The 26,178-nt window shown below is 50.5% G+C and overlaps 2 protein-coding genes across 9 annotated transcripts in view; both read right to left on the bottom strand.

Annotated features, from left to right (window-relative positions):
• Positions 1-5,950: 5,950 nt before the first annotated feature.
• LOC308574206 (leucine-rich repeat-containing protein 26-like) lies at positions 5,951-13,065 on the bottom strand. 2 transcript variants are annotated; one of them, XR_014002359.1, is made up of 3 exons: positions 11,913-13,065; positions 10,444-10,838; positions 5,951-6,418 (listed from the first exon to the last, which is right to left on the bottom strand). XR_014002359.1 is itself a non-coding variant. In XM_081171823.1 (2 exons), exons 1-2 carry the CDS (start codon positions 12,580-12,582, stop codon positions 10,567-10,569), a joined length of 942 nt encoding a protein of 313 aa, XP_081027949.1. In that variant the 5' UTR covers positions 12,583-13,065; the 3' UTR covers positions 10,258-10,566. The 2 variants fall into 2 exon arrangements, 1 of the variants encoding a protein (XP_081027949.1); XM_081171823.1 differs by lacking the exon at positions 5,951-6,418 and having other exon boundaries at positions 10,258-10,838.
• Positions 13,066-13,735: 670 nt separating this feature from the next.
• LOC308574123 (uncharacterized protein) overlaps positions 13,736-26,178 on the bottom strand; it is a 36,996-nt gene continuing 24,553 nt past the window's right edge. For 6 of the 7 annotated variants that reach the window (XM_081171589.1, XM_081171587.1, XM_081171590.1 and 3 more), the window contains 13 exons: positions 25,015-25,093; positions 24,211-24,429; positions 23,085-23,228; positions 21,665-21,831; positions 21,066-21,178; positions 20,156-20,274; positions 19,812-19,972; positions 19,352-19,464; positions 18,435-18,559; positions 17,800-18,018; positions 16,660-16,764; positions 15,185-15,274; positions 13,736-13,979 (listed from right to left, as the gene is read on the bottom strand). In XM_081171589.1, coding sequence (XP_081027715.1) covers positions 13,828-13,979; positions 15,185-15,274; positions 16,660-16,764; positions 17,800-18,018; positions 18,435-18,559; positions 19,352-19,464; positions 19,812-19,972; positions 20,156-20,274; positions 21,066-21,178; positions 21,665-21,831; positions 23,085-23,228; positions 24,211-24,429; positions 25,015-25,093 — 1,806 coding nt within the window. In that variant the 3' untranslated portion in view covers positions 13,736-13,827. The remainder of the gene's footprint in view (positions 13,980-15,184; positions 15,275-16,659; positions 16,765-17,799; positions 18,019-18,434; positions 18,560-19,351; positions 19,465-19,811; positions 19,973-20,155; positions 20,275-21,065; positions 21,179-21,664; positions 21,832-23,084; positions 23,229-24,210; positions 24,430-25,014; positions 25,094-26,178) is intronic. The other variant, XM_081171588.1, reaches the window with a different exon arrangement.

The raw sequence follows: 26,178 nt of genomic DNA, 5'->3' as shown, positions 1-26,178 counted from the left end.
GCAATCCTAAGGCTCATATAAGACAAGAGCACCTCACCTAATTGACCGACACAATACTTTGGGGCATTACCATGAATGAATGGTTCTTTTATGCGCTGACAGTGAGATGTCTGAAGAAGGGGAAATGTACCAGGCCGAAAAATCAGTGAACAATGGCTGCATTGACTTGACTGTATGTGTTGAAATCCTGTTTGTGTCAAGAGGAGCAGGAACGACGGAAGCTGCTTTAAGTGACCCTGGAGCAGCAGGCTTTGATGTGTTGACTTTATATCAAAAGATTTATATCGAAAGATGGCCCCTTTCCAAGACTAGCCTGAAAAGTGAGAACAATCTGTCATTTCTCAACCTGAGATAGCTCAGTTGGTGGAGCATGAAACTCTTCTTCTCTGGGTTGTGGGTTCAAGCCCCGCATTAGGGAACAGATTCATGACTTGTGGGGAGTTGGATTAGATTATCCTTGGGCTCTACAGTTCCATGATTCTAAGCTTAACGCTGAAACAAGCTCATATCCAGTGCTATTCCATGGACTAAGTAGACCACTGTTTCAGCTCCGTTGGTTAGAGCGAGGAGCTGGTAATGCCAAGGTTTGATCCTGTATTGGCAACCTGCATATTCTGCATTGCAGGGAGTTGAACTAGATGACCCTTGGGAGGAGAGGGGGCCAGGAGACAGACATGCGCTCCCGACCCCCAGTCTTCCAGAAAACACAGAGAAATGAAAAGATCAGAGGAGAGATTGGTTGCATACAGACGCAGTCTATGATAGCTTGGAAAAAAAACCCAGAGAGGAAGGGAAGACAGGGACCTTCAGTCCTCACAACTGGCTCACCTCACAACTGGCTCATTCTCTTACTGAAGAGTTGCTGGCATCACTAGGACTGTGTAGTTCTAGTTTCTTTGAATGAAGAGTTAACTTCACTGAGACTGGTGTTTTTTATTACAGACCTACACCTGACTCAGGCTCCTGACATGCAAACAGGACAGCAGCAAGGCATGCAATGTCCTAGAGACTATGATACCCATCTCTACACGTAGTCATGAAATGACTCAGCAAGTCATACACTTGACCTCCCAGGTATCACAATGGTAACCCAGTGCCACATGGCTCCCTTATCTCAGATCATCCAGACATGGGGGATTGGTCTCAAGACATGAGACCATTTAATTTTAACCCATAGTTCACAATGTCCATCAGCTCAAACCCACCCCTGACAGAGAACCCCATATGCAGGAAGATGACAACATCTTCCTGTGGCCCAGGAAAAGTGACCTTTAGAGCCAAAAAGGAGAGGCCTAAAGACTATAGGTCTGGCACAACAGCACACCCCACTCTAAGGATGGGTGAATCCCTAGATGTCACCCTCCGAACCTCTCAGGGAGGTGGGACATAGAGAAGGGCCTCAGATGACAAGCACAGGGTCTGGGATGGTTTGTATGGGGAGAGTTGTTTCTTTAAGGCACTGGGGTCCTGAGCTGTGTAAGACTTTATAGGTCAACACCAGTAAGTGACACCTGTCAGTCCAGTCAGCTTCTGTGTACATGAAACAGGCAGGAGGTGCCATCCTATCCATTGCTATAGGTGGCAAAATGTCTTGGGCCAGCCACGCATGTACTCATCCACCAGAAAGGACCCACACAGAAATGCCACCTCTCACATCCCTGGACTTAGGGGGTAGTATTCAGCTATGTTTCACTTGACCCACTGAAATTAATGGACCTACAGTAACAGACATTTTCATTTATTTCAATGACAATACTCAGAGTAAAACTTAGTTGAAAACCATCCAGGGTGCTGCTCATTACTAGCTAAGTTGCACATAAAAAAACACTCGAAGGTACAGTGTTTTTAAAAACTGCTCCAATCATAGTAGGTTGTTTGTTTTTTCCCCAGAGGCTTATCATGCAGTTGTGATTGGTATCTAATCCAATATTTGAGTAATAAAGGCTGCAGTGGCAGATAACTGTTACAGGTTATGGCCCTTGTTATGGTTCATGCAGACAATTTTTCCAGACCAGAATAAATGTTGCTATTTGTTTATTCCTTCAGAAGAGTAGAGACTTGGGTCTTTTTGCCACAATCAATTTATTATGCAATACATATTTGTTTATCATCTGTTACACTGTGGGCACATCTCTTTCTCCACCACACTGCAGGATATTGCATTTTCACTGTGGGGATATTGTATTTTCAAAACTCTCAGAAAGTAATATTTCTATCTGCCATTGTGAAGGGCTGGGGTGGGGGGGTTTAAGGAAAAGCAGGCAGGCTCACTTGCAAAATAAGGGTGTACAAAAAGTATTGTATTGTTTGGTAGAGTATAGAAGCTGGATTTCTCTCCTTGAGACAGGTTTGCACTGTGTGTGTACCCAACAACATGGGGGGGGGGAGAGAACCAAATCACTGTTTGCATCATTAAGGGTTTTTTTCTGTATGCCCTGTTTAGGAAAGTTTTCAATGTTTAATGCTGCATTGTGTTTTTAATATTCAGTTGGGAGCCATCCAGAGTGGCTGGGGAAACCCAGCCAGATGGGTGGGGTATAAATTATTATTATTATTATTATTATTATTTGGTGGATATGGTTACATCAATATTATGAGCCAATATTAATGTTACCATATCTATGACTACAAAATTATACTGTGTGTTTTGTTCTTATGCTGGGGTTTTTTACATTGCTGCTAAAAATGGTAATAAATAAAGTGTGGGACTTCCTGGCACACATGCCCTTTGACATGGAAGCTCTTCAAATAAATCTATGCCGCCTTAATAACATTCACATACAGAACATGCAGCTCAAGCTAGAATTGGGTGTGCCCTTTAATGTCATGTGTCAAAGCACTTGCCAAAGCAGTCAGAAACTATATTGGGGTCAATAGCACATATCACAAAACCTGTTTCTTCAAATTCTTCACCCTGTTCCCAAGCAGTGGGGGAATTTCACTCAATATTCTCCAGGGAGTATCGCATGTGAAGGGCATATCTTTAGCATACAATATTGGGGTCAATAGGACACATTCCTACTCTCTGCAGCGTGGATGGGGTATCGGTGTGGCCAGGGTCCAGAACGATGGGAGTTGTAGTCCAACAACATCAGGTGAGTCACATGTTCCCCATCCCTTTTGTACGAGATTCAGAACCTTTCCATGGTTGCAGTTGAAACTGGAGGAGAGAAAAAAAACCAAACACATTTTTCCAAAATCTTCACCCTGTTCCCAAGCAGGTTGTTGTTGTTGTTGTTGTTGTTGTTGTTGTTGTTGTTGTTGTTGTTGTTGTTGTTGTTGTAGTAGTAGTAGCAGCAGCAGCAGCAATATCATTTATATCCCAACCATCTGGGAAGCTTTTAATGTTTAATAGGTTATTGTATTTTAGTGTTTTGTTGGAAGCTGCCCAGAGTGGCTGGGGCAACCCAGCCAGATGGGTGGGGTATAAATAAATTATTATTATTATTATTATTATTATTATTATTATTATTAGGGGGAATTGCGCTCAATATTCTGCAGAGGTGAAATGATTCTTGCATGGAAAGGGCTCCTCTTTAGCAAATGTAGTACACTGCAGAGTGGAATTCACTCTGGTCAGTGACTGAAACAAATTGATGGAGTCACTGATTGATTGATTGATTGATTGATTGATTCAGCAGAGTGGAGCTAGCACACTGCACATGCTCAGGAGCACTGCCAAGCTCTATGATAAGATATGATATGTATATATATTCAGGTCCAGGGTTTAGATCCCAGGCGCTCCCTGTGGAGCTCTGGCTGAAAACAGATCCCCCTTCTCCCCTCCCGCCTCCGCTCAGCACCCTGGCCAGCTCCTTCCCCCTCCTGCTACTTCCGGGTTCTCCCCGCCGGCTCGCGGGAGGGGCGGGGCCGGAGAAGGAGGGAGGGAGGGAGGGCCGAGCCCGGCGAGCAGCGCCTATATGAGCGCCTGCGCAGTAGCGCTGCGGGCCATTCGAGGGATGGTGAACGGAGTCGTGTCCGAGCTCAGTGAGTAGCGGCGCCGGGAGGCAGGTGGGGAGAAGGGAGGGGGAACCGGTGCCTTCCGGCGATGATCTCGTAAAGAGATGTGTGCATTTATGGAATTTTTAATTGCACATTAGTATCCAATTATTGTGAATAATAAGGTAATGGTAAAGGAGCCCTGGACGGATTAAGTCCAGTTAAAGGCGACCATGGGGTGCGGCGCTCATCTCACTTCAGGCGATTCCATTTTTTTACAAAAAGAAGTTGTATTGATTTCGAGAAGGAAGGAAGGGGCTGTTGCAGAAAACTCAGCTTTCTTGCCACCCCCGGCCCCTTAAAATAAAACTTTCTCATTGTGGGTTGGGGGGTAAGGGGCTTGGCTTGAACTGCTTCTATGTCCCTTCCCAAGATTAGCAGAATAGCAAGGGGAAGTCGTAAGCATCTTCTTAATTTACAGATGGGGTACAGGTTGCAGAATTTTAGTTACCATACACAGATTTTATTTTTTTCCAAGTGGGTCAGTAAGAACCCAACCTTGACTCTTGAAGGGCAGACTAGTCAAGAAAGGTTGTCCACAAATGTACAGATTTCGTATGGTGCTGCCATTGTTCCTTTCTCGGCTTCCAGCCTTCGAAATACAGTGGTACCTCAGGTTAAGTACTTAATTCGTTCCCAAGGTCCGTTCTTAACCTGAAACTGTTCTTAACCTGAAGCACCACTTTAGCTAAAGGGGTCTCCTGCTGCCGCTGCGCCGCCGGAGCACGATTTCTGTTCTTATCATGAAGCAAAGTTCTTAACCTGAGGTACTATTTCTGAGTTAGCGGAGTCTGTAACCTGAAGCGTATGTAAGCCGAGGTACCGCTGTAGAACCAACCATTTCTTTCTGTCCTCGGCAGGATCCAGCTGTGCAGAATCTCAACAGCTAGCCGGCAACTGTGGCAGCCCTAAGCCACTTCCCTCTCCATCCGGCTGCGCAGAGTGACGATTGGTTGGCCTTTCTTACGAAGCCCTTTCTCAACCCCCATCAAGCTGTAGAGTGTTGATTGGCAGGCCTTTGTGGCAGTCAGCAAACCACACATACCTTCTTGCGCAGAGCACTGTTTCGACTTCTTCCCAGACATCCAGTTTATTTCTCTTTAAAAAGGCGCCAAACACAGTAAGTTGCCTCCCTCTACTGGTCCGTCTAGCTCAGTATTATGAGCTCTCCCGGGTTTCAGGCCAGGAATCTTTCTCTCAGCCCTGCCTGGAGATGCCAGTGAAAGTTGAACCTGGGACATCCTGCAGGCAAAGCAGAGGCTATTCCACTGAGAGCCCTTCCAATGGAATGAACCTTAACTGGATAAACATACTGTATACCTGAAGCTTGGGGTGGGGGTAGATCAAAAGCAAGTTCAAAAACCAGCACTTCATTCAGGGCCTGGCACATGCTCCAAAGGAAAAGTAAAGGTTGGAGGATCAGAGAATTGGAATGGGCCCAAGGGACAATCTAGTCCAACCCTCTGCAGTGCAGAGACTGCAGGGTGAAAACACACGGGCTCTCCTTTTAATGGCTGCATTCTCTGTTTTGTGTCTGCAGAGCAATTATTATTCTGCTCACTAAATTATTGACTATGGCCAGTGAATACCCACTCTGCATAACTGTTCAACACACACACAAAACATAAATTCTGTTCTTGGGTCCATGAGATGCAGCAGTGACACAGCCCTTGCTTGCTTCCCACGTGGGATGTACCTGCACACCTTTTTACAAGTGGGCTTTTATTTTTAGGTTTTCGTTATCCACATTTACCTTTTGCCCCACTCTTTCCAGGCACTGATCTGTGCTTTAACACACTGTGTCTGAGCATGGTTTCTGCTTTGTTTTGACCTGAGCTTTCCCCACAAAACCCCGCTCTTCAAATCTGGATCAGAGCAAATGTCAATTCAGTTTTTACTCAGATTGCTGTTTGCTTTACGATTGAGCTTTAAAGAGCGAGTTTTTGCAGGGAAAGCTCCCGAGCAAAAAAAGGGAGGGGCCATGGAGGTTTAAATCACAGACCGTTCCTGGAAAGAGAGAAGAAAGGGTCGTGTGTATAAGCCCTTATATTGCACAGATGGACTTCGGAAAGTAAGGAACTGAAGTGCCTTCTGAACTGTGACTGTCTGGAAAGAGAAATGTTTGTGTGTTAGGATTAACTGGCTGCCAGCTAATGTAGCCAAACCAGTGCAGCAGGGAGACTGCCTTCGTACAGGGCTGCCTGCCAAACCCTACTGTCTGCTGTCCACATTCGTTTCTGACTCACCTCTAGTCGTCACACCCAACTTGCTGCAACTTTAAGTCTCTGTTTCCCCAAGGATAGCTCGGGGAGTGCCTGACACTTCCTAATGTCGGCATTCAAAGTTTCTGAAACTTCAGGGAGAATGCCGGAATATGGCGAACTGAAGTTTTTCGTCCAGAAGGCTCAGAGTCAGGTGACTGGAGGTGGGATGACGGTGAGTGGTCTGAGGAGAAGAGGGAGAAGACTGGAAGGAGGAGGGGTTGGAAGCTGAAGGGTTAACAGGGTTTAGTAAGCAGGAAGAGGGCAGTCCAGAATCAGAGGCTGGAGAGGAGGCAGGCCAAGATGCATGGTGAGGCAGACTGCTGAAGAAGCCAGGGTATTTCCCCTTCCTGCTGGGACCAGCTCCACACCCCACACCCTGAAGAGGTCAGAGCAGAGAGGGGCTGTGTGCAAGCAGTTTGTGACTGCTTGGGAAAGACCCTGGAGAGGAGGAGCCTTAGGAAGTTCTGGGAATGCAGGGACCTCCTCGCAACTACTTTGTTGGAGCAAGACCTACTGGGAAGAGTTGCTGGGACCACTAGGCCTGTGCCGTTTCGGTTTCTCGAATAAGGAGTTAACTTCACTGACACCGTGCTTTTCTTTGATAGCTGACCTAATGCTTGACTCTAGCTCCTGACAGCTACTGCTTTTAAAACGGCAACCCTAAAAACACCACCTGCCCCACGGCATGTGCTGGAGTGGTGTCAAGGTCGAGTTGCAGCAGCTGCAGGTGGTGTGAAGCAGAGATGGGAACCTGCAAAGGAGTTTGTAGCCATGACCTGACAGTTGCATGCAGCTGAAGGACTACGCAGGAGGCAGAAACAGGGAGCGGGTGAGATAGGCATCCGGAAGGCAGATGGCAGGGACTGGAAACCTGGAAGGGTAGCTTTTTGCCACAAGGGTGCCCCTAGTTTGAACGGTGAGGCCAAATTTAGCTTGCTTTGCCTGAAAGGAAGTGAGGTGGCATCTTATCCTACCCTGCTGCATTCTGACCGCAGCAGATGGCTCAGACAGAGGAAGTGCTGTGGGGCCTGGGAATAATACACAGCAGGAAGCGAAGCAGGACTGGCTGTCTGGGCCACAGTGTCCTGTCCTGGTTTCAGCTGCTATATACAAGACTTCTGCTGCACGGATGCTGTTGGCTGGCCTACTGACAGCACCTCTGAGCATGTGCAGAGCAAAGTGGACCGTGTTTTATTACTTTAAAACTTATCACATGGTGTCAGGGCTGCCTCAGGTCTCAGCTCACAAAAGACCAACGCCAGGTTCTTCTTATATACAAGGCTGTTTATTGCAGTTCATTGTTGCTTTCACAACCGAGGCGCGCAGCCCCGCGTCTCTTAGCCTAGACGTTTTAAGTCCCCTCTGAATCGGTCCCGCCCCTACACCAGCTTAAGAGGCTTGTGCTAGTCCACCTCTTCCTGTCTTTCCTTTTCCGCAGGGTCTTTCTGCCCCCCTGGGTCCCTTCTCTCCTGCTCTCTCCTGAAGCGGATTCCTCAGATGCCTGTTCCCCCCTCCTTCGTGCTTTGGGGCCAGGCTCCTCCTCCAGGCTCTCTCCATTTCCGCGTACCTCCACATTTGAACTTGGCGCGCGTTCGCTACCCCTGACCTTCCTCTTGACACTTACACTACTCCCTGTACTACTCTCCGCCTCTTCCGGCAGGACGTTCTGCCCCGATCTCCTTCCCCTGTCTCCTTCCTGCTCTGCTCCGTGTGTCACACTGGGAACTCCCCTCTCTTCACTTCGTTCCTGCTGGGAAGCCGGCCCCGATCTCCCACTCCCACTCAGGGTTTCCCTGCTGCTTCCCTGCCCCTGGCATGTCCCCCCTGTGAACCCCCTTGGCCTGACTAGGGGCGCCCCCTTCTGGGAATCCTCCGATTCACTTGAGAGACTCATGGAAGACCTCAAGTCATTGTCCTCCTCTTCCTCACAGTCCTGGGATTCTTCCCCATCGCTCTCCGTCTCCCCCCTCACCTGTGCCTCTGTCCCTGAACCCCTGACACATGGCAACACCCTTTCCTCAATAAATTGACAATTAATTTTAGGGAAATAGCAAGAATGCACCACTTTTCCTGGCTCTGGGAAACATGGGAGCCTATCGTTTCCCAGGGTCAGATTATTTCCCCATGTAGCTCAGCATTGCTTACTCTGCCTGGCAGTGACGTTTCTCAGTAGGAAGCAAATTTCCTTTTGCATCACCAGCTTTAGACGCGCCTCTTTTCTAGCAACCAGTGAATAGAGTGAACTTCCACCCCAAGCAGTAGAATTCTAGGCAACTGAGCAGCAGACAGGTGGGAATGTGTGCGGAAGAGTAAGATTCGGTCTCTGGTTACCCATTTGGGGGGAGCAGCCTTGCGTGGGCCCAGCTGCAGGCTGAAAGGGGTCAGCAGCTTTCCAACCCCCAGAATGAAAAGGCAGTCATTTTGAAGTCACCATGGGAGGCATCCAGTAGACACCTCTGTCTCTACCACCAGACTAGGCACAGCATTGACCCACATCCCCATCTAAGGAGCTGAATTGGCACCACATACATGCCTGCCACATCCATCCTCTCCGCTCTATGTTTGTTCAGACCCTAAAGCTCTCCTAAGTGCAACAGAAACTTGTGCAGGTGTGTGTGCTGGCTCAGGCCTCGCTGTATCCTTCCCGTCCTGAGAAGCCAGCCCCCCCAACCAGCCATCTTCGAGTCACAGATTTGGGTATGCCACAGGATTGGTTGCTGATCTCTGTGTTCGAACCCTACCTTTTGCTATAGGCTTGCAGTTATTGGGCAAGTCACCCTTCCTCAGGGGCTTATGTGGCATCATCTCAGAACACTTGCTGTGCCACGCAAAGAGGACAAGTGCCAAGGAGGTTTCTTAAACTGAAGAGAAATCAGGTCTCAGACGAAGGAGTTGGCCCAGCAGCTGATAGCTTTATAGCATGGGTAGGCAAACTAAGGTCCAGGGGCTGAATCCAGCCCAATTGCCTTCTAAATCCAGCCCATGGACGGTCCGGGAATCAGCATGTGTTTTTACATGAGTAGAATGTGTCTTTTTATTTAAAATGCATCTCTGGGTTATTTGTGGGGCATAGGAATTCGTGTGTTTTTTCCCCTTTCAAAATATAGTCTGGCCCCCCACAAGGTCTGAGGGACAGTGGACCAGCCCCCTGCTGAAAAAGTTTGCTGACCCCTGCTTTAGAGCGCTAGCTGGAAGCTGATTGGCTCCCCCTGACCTCTGCTGTGCTAGCGGCTGCAAAACACACTCTAGCCAGTGATGGTGCTGACACGCAGCAGAGCAGAAGAAGGGTGCTCAGCACTGCCTCTGCCCACAGCTGCAGGTGTCAACACTGCTCCACCCAGTCACATTTCTATTGGCAAGAACATGAAAAGAGCCCTGCAGGATCAGGCCAGTGGGGACCCATTTTGTCCAGAATCCGTTCTCACCTTGGAAAACCCACAAGCAGGACCTGAGCACACGGGCCTTCTCCCTTCTTGTGGTTTCCACCACCTGGTATTCAGAAGCATTTGGTGCCTCCCAACTGTGGAGGCAGAGCTTAGCCACCACGGCTCGTAGCCACCAATAGCCATGAATTTGTCCTAACCCATCTAGGTTGGTGGTCATCACTGCCTCCCAATGGAAGCGAGTTCCACAGTTTAGCTCTGTGCTGCACGAAGAAAAACTGTCTTTTGTCTGTCCTGAATCTTCCCACATTCAGCTTCATTTCTCTGTGCTGGCTATAATTTCACAAACTTCTAGCATGTCACCAGTGTGGTGTAGTGGTTAAGAGTGGTAGTCACGTAATCTGGGGAACCGGGTTCGTGTCTCCGCTCCTCCACATGCAGCTGCTAGGTGACCTTGGGCCAGTCACACTTCTTTGAAGTCTCTCAGCCCCACTCACCTCACAGAGTGTTTGTTGTGGGGGAGGAAGGGAAAGGAGAATGTTAGCCGCTTTGAGACTCCTTAAAGGGAGTGAAAGGCGGGATATCAAATCCAAACTCTTCTTCTTCTTCGACTCAAGGCCGGCTTGTGATCTTGGAACTGAGCTGGTGGGGGTCACTTCTTCCAGGGTCAAAGGGTGGGGTAGGAGGAAAGGTCCAGAAGCCACTTGCTGCCACTTCACTGCAAACCTGCCTCCTGCTTTCTAGCTGCACACCCACACTCTTACCCAAGGCTTTCTCACGTTCCCATCCAGGTAAACCCCCTCAATACCACCAACAAACCAGGAGTAACAGTGACCCACATTGCAGGGCCACAGCGTAACTACACCATAGAGACTGAGGGGGAGCCATCAAAACAGTGGCAGTTTGGAGGTGCAGCTTGGCTAGCGAGGACCGCGCTCTGCACGCCTTGCCAGGGCTCCTGGCTGGATGGACGACACCTTGAGGATCTTTGCTTGGGCCACCGCTAGCGAGCCGAAGAGGATGCAGATGCAGATGCTGGTTAGGAAGGTGGACGGGCCAATGAGCAGGAAGAAAGCATAATCTTTTACGTTCAGCCAGGGCTCCCGGCAGTGAGCAAAGGACTCGTTCCCAATGGCAGCGATGGGATGTTGGGTGAGCTGTGTGGGGCGTTTGCAAGAGACAGAGTCCACCTCTGGAAAAGGGAGAGACAGAGACTCAGGGCAAGGCTGTGGTTATTGCAGCAGTTGGGGATGTTGGTTGCTAACCAACAAGCACAAACCGGTTTAAGCTCTTAAGCTGCCTGACAAAGGAATTAACGTGGATTGCTTGGAGGTTGCTTCTGCTAGGACCTTTTAGGGAGACCAAGGCACCTGCTGTTCTAAATTTAGCCAGAAAAGAAATCAAAATAGCAGTTCCATGTGGTGCATAACTTCCATAAAAATCCATCAATATGTCCTCTACATGATTAATTGCCAAACCGGAGATAGTTGTGACCCCCCCCCCGGGTGTCTGGCCGGGAAGGAATCTAATTTAGAAATAAAGATTGTATCCAATGTTAGTCCTACTCAGAGGAGACCCGCTGAAACTAATGTACATGGCTAACTTAGGTTCATTTGTTCCAATGGGTCTGCTTTGAACTTTGTTGGATACAACCCTAAATGAACAAACAGATGGTTAGTCATTTCTAAAGGAGCTGATGGTGCTATAATAAAAGCCAGTTGCGTCCAGCTGCCCTGCTTCACCCACCACACACCATGTATTCTTTTTGGCAAGCTGCTTGGGGAAACTGAATCCTCCCCCTAAAAAAAATTGTTATGGCTCCAATTTATTTGTTTGTTTTGAGAAACTGTGTTCACAGACTTGTATTGCTGGAACTTTGAAGGGCAGTGGAGATAACTGATAATAAAAATTTCAACCACTTTGAGGTTTTCTACAGTCAAGCAGTACAGTCAACTCTTATCTTACATGAGGGTTACATTTCAGGGATAGTGCATAAATCCAAAATTGTGTAGAGTCAAAACACGAGTGCTGGTGGAATTGTCAACATCATTTTTCCCCCCAGACACCCGTTTTTTAAAAAAAGTTTTAAAATATTTTTTTTGCCAAGCGTATAAAGCTAAATGTGCACAAGTTAAATGTGCCTAAGTTGTGGGTCTACTGTTTATAAATTTCATGAAATAAAACAATAAATAAAGGTGATCGTTGTTGTTAAAGCCGCCAGCTACAGGTGAGCTTTCCAACCCTTTCCCTGTTGAGTCCTGCTCACCTGGGACTTTCTCCACGTTGTCAGTGAGCCACTGGTAGAGGGGCTGGATGGCGCAGGTGCACCCCCAGGGGTTGTTGTGCAGCCTGAGGAAGTGCAAGGAAGGCAGGTGGCTGAAGAGGTCGGGCGAGAGTGAGACAAGTGCATTGCCCTGCAGAAACAGAGACTCGAGGTGGGGCAAGGACCGGAGCAGCTCTGGCTCCAGCGTCAAGAGCTTGTTGTTCCCCAGGTTCAGCATCCTCAGCCTCGGGACGGGGAGGAAAGTATTGGGTTGCAGGACAATCAGGTAGTTCCCACTCAGGTCCAGTTCCCGCAGCTCACTAAGGCCAGCTAGGGCCTGGGGATGGATGACCCCGAGGATGTTGCTCCGAAGGCTCAGGTGGTGCAGGGTGCTGCCCTGGATGACAAAGGTGCGGTTCTGGAGGGTAGCAATGCGGTTGTAGTCCAACAGGACAGTGGTGGCATTGGCTGGAAGGTCCTCCGGCACCCAGCGCAGCTTGTGTTCCATGCAGTTGATTTCCCCAGAGGTACAGCTGCAAACAGCTGGGCAGGCAGAGCAGCTGGGGGATGGGTAGAGGAGGAGGAGGGCGAAAGTGGCAAAGGTCTGAAGGCAACTGCAGCGGGTAAGGCTAGAGCCTGAGGGGAGGACCTGGCTTCTACCACACCAAGCCATGGAGCTTCCTCTTCATGCCCACCCTGACTCCTGGGCCAGGATTCACAGCTTGTGCCCAAAACCTCCCAACCCACCAGCCTTTCCCTGCAAAAGGAGGGCAATTCTCGGGCTCCCCTTCTTAGCAACTGCCCTTGCTCCAGCAGAGTCCTTCTGCCCAGCTATTAACTTGGCTGCTCTTCTGGATGCAGCTGATGATGGGTGGAGCTTTCACTCTTCCTTAGCAAATATTTTAACAGGGCAGCCTCGCCTGCCAAGGGGCAAAGCCACAGCTTCCTCCTTGGCCCAGCCTGTCTCCTCCAAAAGAGCCACACCAGGCTGCCCTGGGATAGCCAGCTCCCAGCTTTGCCTGGCATCACCCCTCAGCTCCTGCTCTCAGGCTGCCCTGGCACATCATGCCAGGCAAGTTAACTGGTTTACTTATTAGTGTGCTTCACCCTGCCCTTCCTCCAAGGAGCTGCTCAGAGCAGCATTTCAGGCTCGCAGCAAGAAGCCTGTAAGGTAAGGTCAGCCTTGAAACACAAGGCATAGTTATAGCTGAGAGGATTCACACCACAAGAGCTGGGTGACAGTCAGCTTGGGTGGCTTCAGGAGAAGGACTAGGCAAATTTGAGGAGAAGCAGGAGGAATGATGCAACAACATGCTCACGAGGCTGGAACCAGGATTCCCAAGGGCCTTGCCTACGCTTGACTCCAGCTCCTGACAGAGAGGGACTTGGCTGTCTGCTGCAGGGGACAGGACGATGGAGGAAGCGGATGAAAACTCTGACAAAGCAGCTTTTGTTCCGCCATAAGGCGGGCCAGCTACTGGCCCATTTCCAGTTGCACAAGGGGTGCCCCATGGACTGCAGGTGCCAACAGCCATGGGGGGAGGGGGTGCTTCTGAATAGCCATTGCTGGAAGCCAAAGGAAAAGAGAGTTGCTCTTCCATGCAGGTCCTGTTGGTGGGTTTCCCATTGAGGCATGTGGCTGGCCAACCGGAGTGGAAAGGTGTCACAACTCCCTCCCTCTACAAATGGGACACCCAAATTTGCCACTTTGCCCTGAGCCCCTGCTGCTGCCCATCCATCCATCCAGCCAAGCTCCCAATGGAAACAGGAACACTCGGGATGCAAGCCTCAAGAAGATAGGAGGGGACGAACCCCCCCCCAAACCTTTTATTGACCCCTTCCCTCCTTCCTTCCTTCCTTCCTTCCTTCCTTCCTTCCTTCCTTCCTTCCTTCCTTCCTCCAGGGTGCGGAAACAGCATCATGGGTATTTGGCATCATAGATGATTTTGGAGGAGTTTCCCCGGTCCCTTTCGTCTTCTGCGGTGAGGTTGAGGGAGTGCAGCACTTTGTACTGGACCATGGTGATGAGGGCCAGCTCCTCAGGATCTAGGCCGCTCATCAGGGTCACGTCTGGGGGTAGAGGAAAAGAGAGCACACTGGTTGGCTGGTTCCATACCTGCCGACTTCTCCAAGCCCAGGCCAACCTGAAGAGGGAGGAGGGTCCTGTGCTGGACCCCTTCCTGCCAGCGCAAAGCTGTCAGCTGAAGAAGCATTTCAGCTACCCAAAGAGGGCTCCTTGCTGGGAGAGGCAGCATAGGGGAAGTACCATCTCTGCTGAAGACCTTCCTCTTCCAACAAGACTTTCAGTTTGAGACTTTTCCCAATCTTCCTCTGCACTGGAAGGATTTTAAAATGTTTTGAAAGGTTTTTGGTAATGTTTTGTTACTTGCTGCCACCCTGGCCATCTTTGGGAGGAAAGGCAGGATATGTTAAACATAGAACTAAAGAGGAGGGGCGTGGCAGGGGCAGGAGGTGGAGCTGCTGATACAAAGCACAATCCTAAGTTTTAGGGCTGGTGCTCTGGAAAAAAGGAAGCAGCCAGCAACCAGTCAGACGAAACTAGCAAGGAAGTATCCCACGAGCCCCGTCAACAGGTAAGTGGCAAAGAGCTTCGCAGTTTAAGGAACTGGGCAGCCAGTGCATGGATCTAGTGTCACTGGACTTGTGCTGTACTAGTGGCCACAAGACACAGCCTGGCCACCTGTAGTGTCCCCCACCCACCCAAATAAGAGGTACCGGCTGCCAGAGGCCCCTGAGTGCTTCACCCTCTCCACATCACCAGGCCCAAATTCAACAACACTTAACATTGCATCCATTGGGATCCTACTGTAAACAACAGGCCATGGACCTCTGCTCAGCTTGCCAGCACAGCCAGTAAAGTGTACAAATACACAAATCAAATAAATGAAGAAGAATGAAGCCTGGTAAGGCCGGTTTTCAGTGGCTCAGGCAGGTTTAGCAAAATACCTCTCCATATGCAAAGAAGCCAAGGTCTGGCAAGCAGCTCTGCTTCAGTGGGGAGCTTGGGCTTTGCAATGTTTATTTTTATTTTGTTTACCTTGCAGAAAGATTGAGGTCCTGCAAAGTGGCTTGTAAGGATATGCAGGACTATTTACGGCATGCCATGCCAAGGAATAACACACCAGGGATATTGTTTTAAGAAAGAAAGCTGTTATCCTTGGAAATCTAAGCCCAGAGACTGAGGACCCAGAGAATGCGGAGGGTTTGCCCATGTGCTCCCAACCCAACTCACGGGACAGGGGCTCTTTGCTTACCAGTACAGGCAGGCAGGCAGAGAGAGCAATTGCTCCAGGTTGTCATTTGCTGGCAGTCCTCCACACACGTCTGCACCGGGACACCACAGACTGCAACAAGAAAGGCCCCTTAGTTATTTGTCTCAGGCAAAACCTCAGACTCACTGCCTCCTCTTCCTACTCAGCAGGATGTAACTATGCAAATGCCTATGCTACCACCAGTGTAAACTGGTTTAAGTCAACTTCTCCCCCCCCCCTCACACACACTGCAAAACCCATACTCTGTGCAAAGGAAGGATGGCAGAACCAGGAAATGGTGGGGTCAGTACACATGGTAGGAGGACTGGACAGTGCCAGACTCCGGTGAAAACACCCTCCAAGGGCTAGGGAAGGGGCTGCCCCACAGCTCTGGAATGCCTCTCCCACCCCCAAGCATCTCAGCCTGTGGCTTTCCACCACTGCTGAAGTAACAGAGCCAAGCCCCAGATGTACAGGGCTGAAGGCTGGGTCAGAAAGTTCCATTCCCAAGAAGATCTAAGGACTGGCTAGCATCACACACCAGGCGCAAGAGAGTCCACTGAAGTCATTCATTGTTAACCGAAGGGGCGAATTTGCTTCCTGAATAAGTTATCTAAGAAATGGAATTGCTGCTGCCTCAAAAATGCAAGTCTGTATTTCCACCCACCCCACTTAGACCTTCCTCTACCCCTGTTTCTCCATGACTCAATGAAGACATATTGCCCCCCTCCCATTTTGCAGGGCCCAGCATAGCATCCGGCTAACCTTCTGATGGCACCGTTCTCAAGAGGAAAAGAAAGCAGACCAGGATAGGAAGGGGCCGGGGGGGGGGGGGAGAGAGAGAGAGACCGAGCAAACAATCCAGGAGAAGGGGGAAGAAATTTGTCACCTCCAGTGTGAGAGGGCAGATCATGTTTAACAGCACCATACTAACCATGTCTACTCAGAAATGAGTCCTATTGAATTCAACGGAACGTACTCTCAGGTAAGCGGGGATTGGATTGCAGCTATGCCACGTCAAAAGGAAAGCATAGGAACCTGTTCCATCAGGAAAGTAAACAGACTTCTCTGTGCCTGCTGTCCCCACCCGCCTCTGCAACAAGCAGGTTTCTGTCACTGGGGTTGCCCAGGACAGCTGGCAGGAACAGGATGTCCTGCTGGAAGCAGCTACACACAGGTAAGTATGACTAAGATGTTCTCTCTCTCTCTCTCTCTCTCTCTCTCTCTCTCTCTCTCTCTCACACACACACACACACACACACACACACACACACACACTGCTGCTAGGGTGAACCACATTCATCCAGGTTTGGTGCTCAGCAACTGAGCAGGTACTTGTGCACTCCTAAGTGGCCACAGCCTGCCAGCCATGCTATGTAACCCACTGGAATGTTGGCACAGGCCACAAAAAATGAGTTTCTTGAGCCACTGCTGCTCCCCAAGAGAGGCTCTGTGACAACGACTGCCGGCTCCCTCACCTTTCTCAGCCGTTGTCTGGAATTGGCCGCTGCAGTCGCAGGCAGGTCGTGGTGGGGGTGCCGAGGCCCTATGACAGGAGGGGCCGCTGAAGCCCTCTGCGCAGACTGAAAGGAAACAGAGCAAATGAGTGCAGCAGGGCTCAGGCATGAGAGGGAAGGGCATGGTGGCCCCAGAAGCAGCTGACATCACACAGCTCTCTCCTCCAAGCAACCACGTTTCTGGGGCTTCGCGACATAACACACAGCATTAAAAGCCAGCAGGATGTTCTCATCAAACACCTGACTTGAGCAACTGTTGCTGTTGTTGTTTCAACTTGGCTCTCAGGCAAGCCAATGAGGGCAGAGAAAGGAGGCCGAGATGGACAGTGGCTTCGCCTTTTAGGCTGGCCTACTGACTGCAGCTGGCTTGACACTTTCCCCCCATTGCTTTCCCGCTGTTCTTTCACATCAGCATGATGCACAGAAGTCCAGCAGATGAAGTTCTTCCTTTAATCAACAGGGAAAGCTACACCAGTTTCATGTCTTGCACATGGAAGCAGCTCTCGACAAAGGGCTGTCCATACCTGGGCTTAATGCAACCCATGCAGCTCTCCTGTTTGGATTTTCAAAGCACAAGGAATCTCTCGATTTAGGGGGGAGCTGTTGGAGGAGAGCCCCCACGTGGATGAGGGGGAAAAAAGTAGGCGTGAGTGGTTCACGATCTGCATTAACCCCAGTTTGGACAGACCCTAAGGCTTTTGCATTGCAGACCTGGATGACCTGGTGCATGTGCTCCTCACCAGAGCAGCCAGGATGCAGGCATGTTGCAGATCGCTGGGGGTGACACTCTGCCCCTGGGCAGGCAGTGCTGACTCCAAGGTAAATCATGGTTCAGAATTACACTTTGGTGATGCCTTTCTCTCACAAGGACATAAGAAGAGCCCTGCTGATCTAGGCAAGATCTAGTCCAGCATCCCTGCTGCTCACAGGGGCTTTAGAGATCCTTCTCAAAGCCCCCAAGGAGACCTCCTTCTCCCTGGAGAGAAGTGCACTGCCGCGACACCTGGAAGCTCCACTCCTCTGCAAGGAGGAACCATCATGTCCTTCAGGCAGAAGACACGAAGAGGGTTCTCTTCCCGTCCCTACGCAAGACCCACTTACTGGTCCACCTGTAAAGCGTTGAATCTGGCTTGGCGACAATGCTATCTGTGGAGCTTATCAGATAGTAGCCAGTCCCTGTTTGGAGGACGGCGGCACACACGCTGTGCTCCATCAGGCATTCCTGCTTCGCTTGCTCCAGGCTCTCAGCGGAGGGGTACAGCACGGACGGCTCTCCTGCCACGCCGTGGCCAGGTTGCTCATCAAACCATTCTGTGGCTGCTGGGAAGGGAAACATGGTGTGGCCAGCTTAGCTAATGCTTCACAATTAAAACCACCAACAGAGCCTGTTTACATGGCATGTTGTAAAATTATTTATTTGCGGATGCATTCGAATGCGGCTTTTTGTCCCCAAAACAACCCCCAAAAGTGACTCACATAAAAGCACAGTGAAAGAGCAGAGCAGAAGAAAAGACCATCATAACCAACAAGTAAAAATAACAGCCAGGCTCCAGGGTCTCAGGTAGTTTTCAAAAGGGGCACATGCATGGGCAGGGGCCTGGTTTCAGCATTCAGAAAGAGCGATGGGGATTGTGTGCTCCCTCCTCAGGGAAGGAGGGTTGGGTTGGTTGTAAGAAGCTTTGGGTTACCCTGGGCAAAATAAAGCAGCTCACAAATTCAACAAATAAACAAATTACCTTCACTACATTTGCACAGGAAGGGCTTCTCCTCCTTGCAGCTGGCATCGCTGAGAAGCCCCGTTGATGAGTCAAACCACACACAGTCCTTCAGGCCCCCATCAGCCATATCATCCTTTAGGTACCTTTCCCCACACACAAAAGCAAAAGGAAGAGGGTTGTTTCTGCTCCAGGGCTCAGGTGGGGGGGCGGGGTCACAAGAGCTCCCTCCAAAAGGAATTTTGCAAATGCTCTCAACTAGGATGCCAGCACTCCAGGGCATATAAATTCAATTCATCATCAGAGGTATTGCCACATCTCATATTTCCTGGTTCAAAATGCAATGCTTTCCTCGAATATGAGATGAACACCATTACCCTCCCAACCGATTCTTCCATGGCTCAGATTCTCATCTGAGCTAGGGCAGTGTTCACTTTCTTCCCTCCTTCCCCTAAGCCCCTAAGCCACAGTCCTATGTTCCTTCCAGACCCATTGTTCATTGGTTGCTACACTGATGGTGGCAGCAGGCAGAAGGGAGGGAGAAAGACAGACAGACAGACAGACAGACAGACAGACAGACAGACAGACAGAAGGGATGCAGGGTGGCTATACAGCACACCAGGTACAAGGAGGAATGGAAAATGCAGTTTTCCCAGCCACTGATGTCAGGAAGCTCTGATGGATAAGGGAGGAGGCCCACAGGAGTTGGGTTGGGATTGGATCCCATCGCATATGCCCAGTCAGGGGGTGCAATGCCAACTGGGTCATTTTGGATTAAGCTGAGCTATTTTCTATTACAAAATAATGACATTGTTGGGGGGATATCTGAGCTGATCTACTTCAAGCTTGGTGGGGAATGACCTTCCCCAGCACCCTTCGCCCACAGGGCACTCATATCAAGGGGGAAAGGGCCCTGGAGGAGCCACCCGGGTGCTCACTGTGCCATCTGCTCGCTGAGGGGCTCCTGTGTTGTCCACCGGAAGACGGATTCCTCCTTCAGGTCATTCAAGCCCGTCCAGAAGGAGCCTCCAAAGTTTGAGCGGACCCAGTCCTGGAACAAACATGGCAACCGCAACCTCAGGGTGGGTGGAAAGAAGGCAACCATCCCATGATGCCTCAGTTGGCCTTTCACCTGCCTCCCTGCACGGAGAGCGGTGGGGGAGTTGGGCACGTACAGGGTGGCACAGGGTTCTCCAGAAAGGTCAATATCAAGGAAGGAGAGGGCTCCGGCTTCCCTAGGGCAAGCACCACTTGGCCCCTGGTTGCAGGCTGAGGGGAGGACCAGTGAGGGAGCCGTCTTCTGAAAACTGCAGCCCAACTCCATGGGCTGCATGCCATCAGAGGTCATCATGAGGGGCCCTGTGCTTCTGGAGGGATGCTGGTACAGAAAAGCCATACCTTCTCTTGCGGAGAGGTCAGGTGCAGCAGTTCTGTATTCTTGAATCTCCGGCAGGCATGCAGGGCCTCTTGCCACCCGCTGGCCAAGGAGGGGTCCCAGAAGTAGCAGCTGCCATTCCAGTGGCTCCACCCAGGCTCTGTCGGACAGGAACTCCGGGGTGCTGAGGAGGAGGCAGGGGGATATTATCCAGAATGAGGCCCAAGCCGCTTTCCCTGATTATGACCATAGTCCATCATTCCCAAAGTCCATTCAGTGGAGCAGAGGCTCTCTGGCCAAGAGAGACAGGTGAGAGCATTGGGACCTGATGACATTGTCCCCTTCCAAAGTCCCGCCAAGCACTTACCCAGTGGCCCCTCGCACACCCACGGCTTGAGCTCGGAGCAGGAGGATGCAGCCACCTGCCCCTCTCCCTGCGGCCCAATCTCCAGGCAGCCCCCGGTAGCAAGCTGTGTGTCCGCCAACCTAGCGAGGGAAGCAAAAATGGGTCACACATGGCTGGGACCACCAACTTCTCGACAAGGAATGGCAGGTGCCAAGGAAGCCAAAGTCACATGCCAGACAGAGAAGGAAGGACAATGGGGACCTGGAATGAGGTGCTAAGCCTTGCAAGCTGGGGGTGCAGTTCTGACAGTGTGGTGGCAGGAGATGCAGGGAGATGATCACTGTCCCTCCTCAGTCTCCCTAGACAAAGACGCTCCTTCAGAAGCTGCATAAGGGTTGGACTAGATGTCCCTTGGGGTCCCTTCCAACGCTATGATTCTGTCAGGTTTGCTGGAGTTCTGAGTAAGTTGGCCGCCAGAGGACCAATGTATCAAGGGATCTCCTCTGTCAGTTGTGAAGCACCTGCTCTGCCTGTAGAACAGGGCCGGGTCCTCCATGAGGCAGACTGAGGTAGCTGCCTCAGGTGACAGAATCCAAGGGGCCCCTCCATGGGTGTGAATCCCACCACCACCACTGTCTCCACTGAAGCAGTAGCAGCTTCCAGGGTGATCTTGCAAGAACAGCACGTGATCTCACAGGATGCTCGCAAGACCTTGACAGAACCCAGAAGCCATAGCCACACACCCCAGTAATTGGGAACAGCATGGGTAGCACCTTCATGCTTTGCCTTAGGCAGCGAAACAGGACAGGCCACGCCGGCTGGAGGTCCTGGGTTCAATCCTTGGCCCAGCATAGAGGGAGTCTTTCCTGTCAATGCTGGTCTGGTTGCCCATGTCTACTTGAAGGCAGCCACCTGCCCCCAAAACACTCACCAGGGAGAAGAGAGGTTGGCTGCTCGGCCCTCTGCCCATGTCCAAGTCCCGTCTCTATCGACATCATTCAGCCCCGTCCAGCTGTTCTTCTGCACCATGGCTGCTATCCAGGCCTGGAGGGGGAGAACATTCAGCTCTCTGGCAGCAGCAATGTGCTTCATAGCTTCATATATTGAAACAAAATGTTTGTAGGTATAAACACCTATAAAGAGTTAGAACAGCCTCCCAAAAGTGGGAAACGTTCTCCCGCCCAGTGATCTGAGGGTTGGTTGCCAGGAACATTGTCCTTCAGCCGTCAAATGCCTGGCAAACAGGAATGCTTGGAAATTTCCTCCTAAAAGTCAGTAGTGAGGAGGGCACTCCACAAAATGGGAGCCACCACTGAAAAGGCCCTGTAGTAACATCCCTGAATAGGCTTCACCTACTGATTTTGCAGAGTCCAAGATGGTTGGCAATGGGGAAGGTGCATGGGCCCAAGTCATTTAGGGCTTCATATACTGGCCTTGAACTGGGCCACGCACGCTTACTGGCAGCTACCCCACAGTGAAGCATGGAGCGCCAGCCATGCCACCTGGGAGCATGGCTAGCTCCCAACCTGCCTTTTCCTTGGCACTGCTGAGGGTCAGGAGGCCCACGTCTTTTCCATACGTCTGGCAGGTGGCTTTTGCCCCCTGCCAGTTCTTGCTGCTGTGCTCCTCCACGTAATAGCAGTGACCATCCCAGAACCACCAGCCAGGAGCATGTGGACATCTCGAGCTCACCAAACCTGGAAAACAACCACAGGCAGAGCAGTAGTAGCTTCGCAACATGACCCTGACTCTAACCTGCCAGCCTGCCTGTTCTCTGTGAAGTTGTAGCGCTGCCTCTTGACAATGTTGTTATTTCCAATGATGTATTGTTTTGTTTTTCTATGTTGACTTTCCCTTTTATCACAAAGCCACTTGGCTTATTTTATTAACAGAAAAGATGAGTGTAAATGATTAAGCTAAAGAAATGCATCCAACAGTGGGAGTTCATGGAGCAAAAGAAGGCCTGCCTTGTACATATTTATTTCATTAAAAAAAGATACACCGCTTGATTGTATTTAAAACAAAAACAACAAAAAAACCACACACCTCAAAGTGGCTTACCGAAAGATAAAACAGTAGCATCAAGTAAATTAACAATAATACTTTTAAACATACGGAAGTTAAAGTACTAAAAGAGACTGAAATTCACATCCACTTTTTCCAGTGCTGCGGAAAAAATGGATGTGAATTCGCATCCACTTTCCAAACACCTGGCTAGGTTTGCCTAAACAAGGATGTTTTTAGCAGGCGCCTGCTTGACCTCAATAGGCAGTGAGTTCCAAAGTGTAGGTGCTTGGTGGAGTATGCGGAGATGGCTAAACTTCGATGGGAGGAGTAAGGAACCAGGAAGAAAGAAATTTAACTAAGACTGGGGAAAATTTACTGAGTATTTTTTTTTTAATTGTGAACAACTTAAAACATTAGCAAGGTTAATGTAAGATGAGCAGTAAAGATAACTCAAGGAAATTATTAGAGAAAATAAATAATAAGGTATTGGTTTGGATATGCAGCAGTAAAGATAAAATGAAAGAAACCACAGATGAGAGGGGGAGGGGAGGTCAATTTGATGTTATTTTTGGTTTTGCTATAGAATTTGTATGTTTTGTTGTCAAATTGTACACACCCCCACACCACTATAACAAAGTGTATCTGTGGCACCTGTAGCAATGCCAGTTATGCCAAGTCGGTCATGACTGGACCTAATGGTCAGGGGTCCCTTTACCTTTTAAGCAGTTGATAGGCACATGTAATCACACAATCTCGTAGGTAAACTGGTCCCAAGTTGCCATGGGCTTTATATGCAAATGGCAACACCTTGAACTCGGTGCAGGAGCAAATCAGCAACCAGGGCAGATCTCTGAGCGCAGGTGTCATATGCCAACAAGGCCTCTCTCAGTCATGCTGCAGCATTTTTATGTCACTCATATTCCGCCCCGCCCCCCAAACTTACCATGAAGGCACGAGGGGGTGAGGCGACGGACGCAGCGCAGGTGGCGCCCATCGCATTGGCCCGTCAGGGGGTTGTAGGTCGATGTGCTCAAACACGGAGAGCAGCGCCGCCGGCACCCATCCCCACAGAAGCTGGGGGAGCAGGCTGCAAGGACAGAGAGTTGTCGGTTAAGGCAGTGAGCTACCTGGAGACACCAGCCCCTCTGACTGGCCTCACGATACTCTAGAGGCATGTCTGCTGGAGGCCCTGCAGAAGTCACTGGAGGTGTCAGGGGTCAGATCCTGCAGCCTTGAAGCTCAGCCTTTGAACCTGGCGGCACAGGCACACACCAACACACAGGAGGAATGGCCAGCCTCAACAAGGAAGCCTCTCTCAGCACTGGACTAGGGAGGAAAGTCTCAGTACTGGCCAGGTGGGGTTAGGGCTGCCTTCGTGCCTTGTGTGATGTGTTTGGCCACCAGGTCTTTGGTCCTCTCCAGCAAATCTTAAGCTTTTATTGACACCAGAGTGGGATCTCTCTTTCAAGTCAGCCTCTGAAGACCATCAGAGAAGGGCTGCTTCTCTCTCCCCTCCCTGCCCCTTTCCCCTTGTGTGTGTCTGTCGTGATTTCTAGATTGTAAGCCTGCAGGGACTGCCTTGTTTTAACTGGAAGCCTCTTGGGCTGAAATAAATAAGCAGTAAATAATGAAATTGCCTCCCAGCCCTCATTGGGGACTCCCCGGAAGCATCTGACTGGTCACTCTTGGAAACAGGGCACAGGCATAGTGGGAGACGTCTCCTGTCTTCTCATGCAGCTGAACCTGCAAACATTCCTCAGCCCAGGTAGGATGGGTCAAAGGGCAGTAAGCCAGGCATGAATTTATTCTGGGAAAGGCTCCTGAAATCCATTGACAAAGGGGCTTCTAATCCACACAAGCTCAGACTGCCATACACTGGGTTGGCCTTTAACTTGGCACCACAAGACACATTTAAAGCACCTTGCTGGGCTGTGCAGTGTTCAGGGGCATCCCTGAAATGGAGGGAGGAAGGTGTTCCAGCCCCCGATCTACCAACCCACTACTATTCCCCCTTCCCAACCTCCTCCCTGTCCTCCTGCATCTCAAGTGCAGCAGAAGCAGCCACTCACCTGCCTTCACGTAGAGGATGGCGTCCGAGCCAGGGCTGTCCACCAACACCGTCCCTGCCACCAGGTAATAGGCCCCGCTAAGTCTCAGCAGCCCCGTGCAGCCCTCCTTCCGCAGGTAGCAGGCGTCCTTGGCTTCCTGCAGCGACGCTCGCCTCTGCTGGGGGGCCGAGCGCTGCTGAGGAAGGAGCAGCTTCTCCCTGAAAGATGGCAGGTCCACATCTGTGTGGGGATGCCATGAAGCGGGAGAAATAAAGTGAAAGCTCTTCCTGGCAATGTACAGAACAAGGCGACTTAAGGCACATTTCCTCCACCCGAAAACTGGGAACTGTAGTTTATCCCTCACAGAGCCAGAACCCCCCAGCACCCTTAACAACGTGCAGATCCCAGGGTACATTGGATAATGTGCTTTAAATATAAGGTGTGTATGCAGCCTGGAACTCAGCTCCCGGGGGCATCCCCTGAAGTGTGACAAAGGGCAAAAGACCCCTAACATTCCCCACCTCTCCGCTATAAGGATACGTTGGCATTAAGCCCCTCAGTGCATCAAAGACAGATTGAGTGGGGATTTAGGTGCCAGGCAAAAATGTTCCTCCTTAACCAGGCCTTTGGCTGACTGACATCCAATGCCCTTTTAAAATGTGTTTGGGGAGCCAGTGGGATTACTGGGTTGTTCTTGTTTTTATTATGTATTTTGTGATATTGTGATTTTATGTTGAGAACCGCCCTGAGACCTGCCGGTATAAGGCGGTATACAAATTTAATAAATTCTCATCATCATCTTTTCTCCCCAGAGAATACTCCCACCTTCAGGTCGCTGGCAAGCCCAACGGAAGCTGCCTGGCTCTGAGCCTCCTCTTTCGCCACCAGCAAAGCCAGCCCTGGCCTGAAAAAAAGAAAGAAAGGGGAGAGATGGGGCAGCTCAGCCTGTGGGGCAGTCAGATGTTGCTGGGCTCCCATCATCACCCCCTTGATCCCTGGCCAGGTTGGTTGGGGCAAGACCAGGGGAGGTTGCGGGAGAGATCAGGCATGTCAGGTTCAAAGTACTTTGCCTGTCCCAGGATCAGTGCTTTTTTTCTGGTGGGACACAATGGTACACAAAGCCATCACCTTTTTGGAGGGGAGGAGGAGGAAGGGCTCTTGGACCCCTCAGAGCATCACGCCTCCTTTCCCAAGGAGGCAGGAGGCTGCGACAGGATTCTGGAGCCCTGCTGCCTCCTTCCCAAAGCCAGGCAGACCCCCTTAGAGCATTGTGCCTTCTTCCCTAAGCTGGGCAAATGCCTCCTGGGCTTGGGGAAGGAGATGCGAGCCCAGGTCCTGCCAAAATGTTGGACAGTGTTACCCCTGTGGTAAAAATAGGCATGCATAATGCAGCAAGTTATTTATAATGCATCTCTATATACCAAGATAGGGACGTGGGTGGCGCTGTGGGTTAAACCACAGAGCCTTGGACTTGCTGATCAGAAGGTCGGCGGTTCGAATTCCCGCGACGGGGTGAGCTCCTGTCGCTCAGTCCCTGCTCCTGCCAACCTAGCAGTTTGAAAGCACGTCAAAGTGCAAGTAGATAAATAGGTACCACTCTGGCGGGAAGGTAAACAGCGTTTCTGTGCACTGCTCTGGTTCGCCAGAAGCGGCTTAGTCATGCTGGTCACATGACCCGAAAGCTGTATGTCGGCTCCCTTGGCCAATAAAGCGAGATGAGCGCCACAACCCCAGAGTCGGCCACGACTGGACCTAACAGTCAGAGGTCCCTTTACCTTTACTATATACCAAGATCTCAATGAAGTTCCAGTAAATCATGTAATTGTTTTACATGCATTTGTTTTTCCTGGCCCTGAGGAAATTTTGCAGCCAGGGCAAAATTTCCGGCACCTTTTTCCTAGAAAGAAAGCACTACCCAGGACCCCTTCCCACAGCCCATCTCCAGGAGGTTGGCATAGCACACCCATTCCATGGTTATTGGGGTCCCTC

The sequence above is a fragment of the Podarcis bocagei genome (genome assembly GCF_964188305.1).
Source record: "Podarcis bocagei genome assembly, chromosome: 15".
Taxonomy (NCBI): domain Eukaryota; kingdom Metazoa; phylum Chordata; class Lepidosauria; order Squamata; family Lacertidae; genus Podarcis; species Podarcis bocagei.
Note: the sequence above shows the minus strand (reverse complement) of the source record. Positions and strands in the feature narration are given on the sequence as shown.

Excerpts from the sequence above, each read along its gene's own strand:
- LOC308574206 (XM_081171823.1), bottom strand. The coding sequence starts at position 12,582 with ATGGCTTGGTGTGGTAGAAGCCAGGTCCTCCCCTCAGGCTCTAGCCTT. Across the intron at positions 10,839-11,912 it reads CAACGTGGAGAAAGTCCCAG|AGGTGGACTCTGTCTCTTGC; the intron begins GTGAGCAGGACT and ends TCCCTTTTCCAG.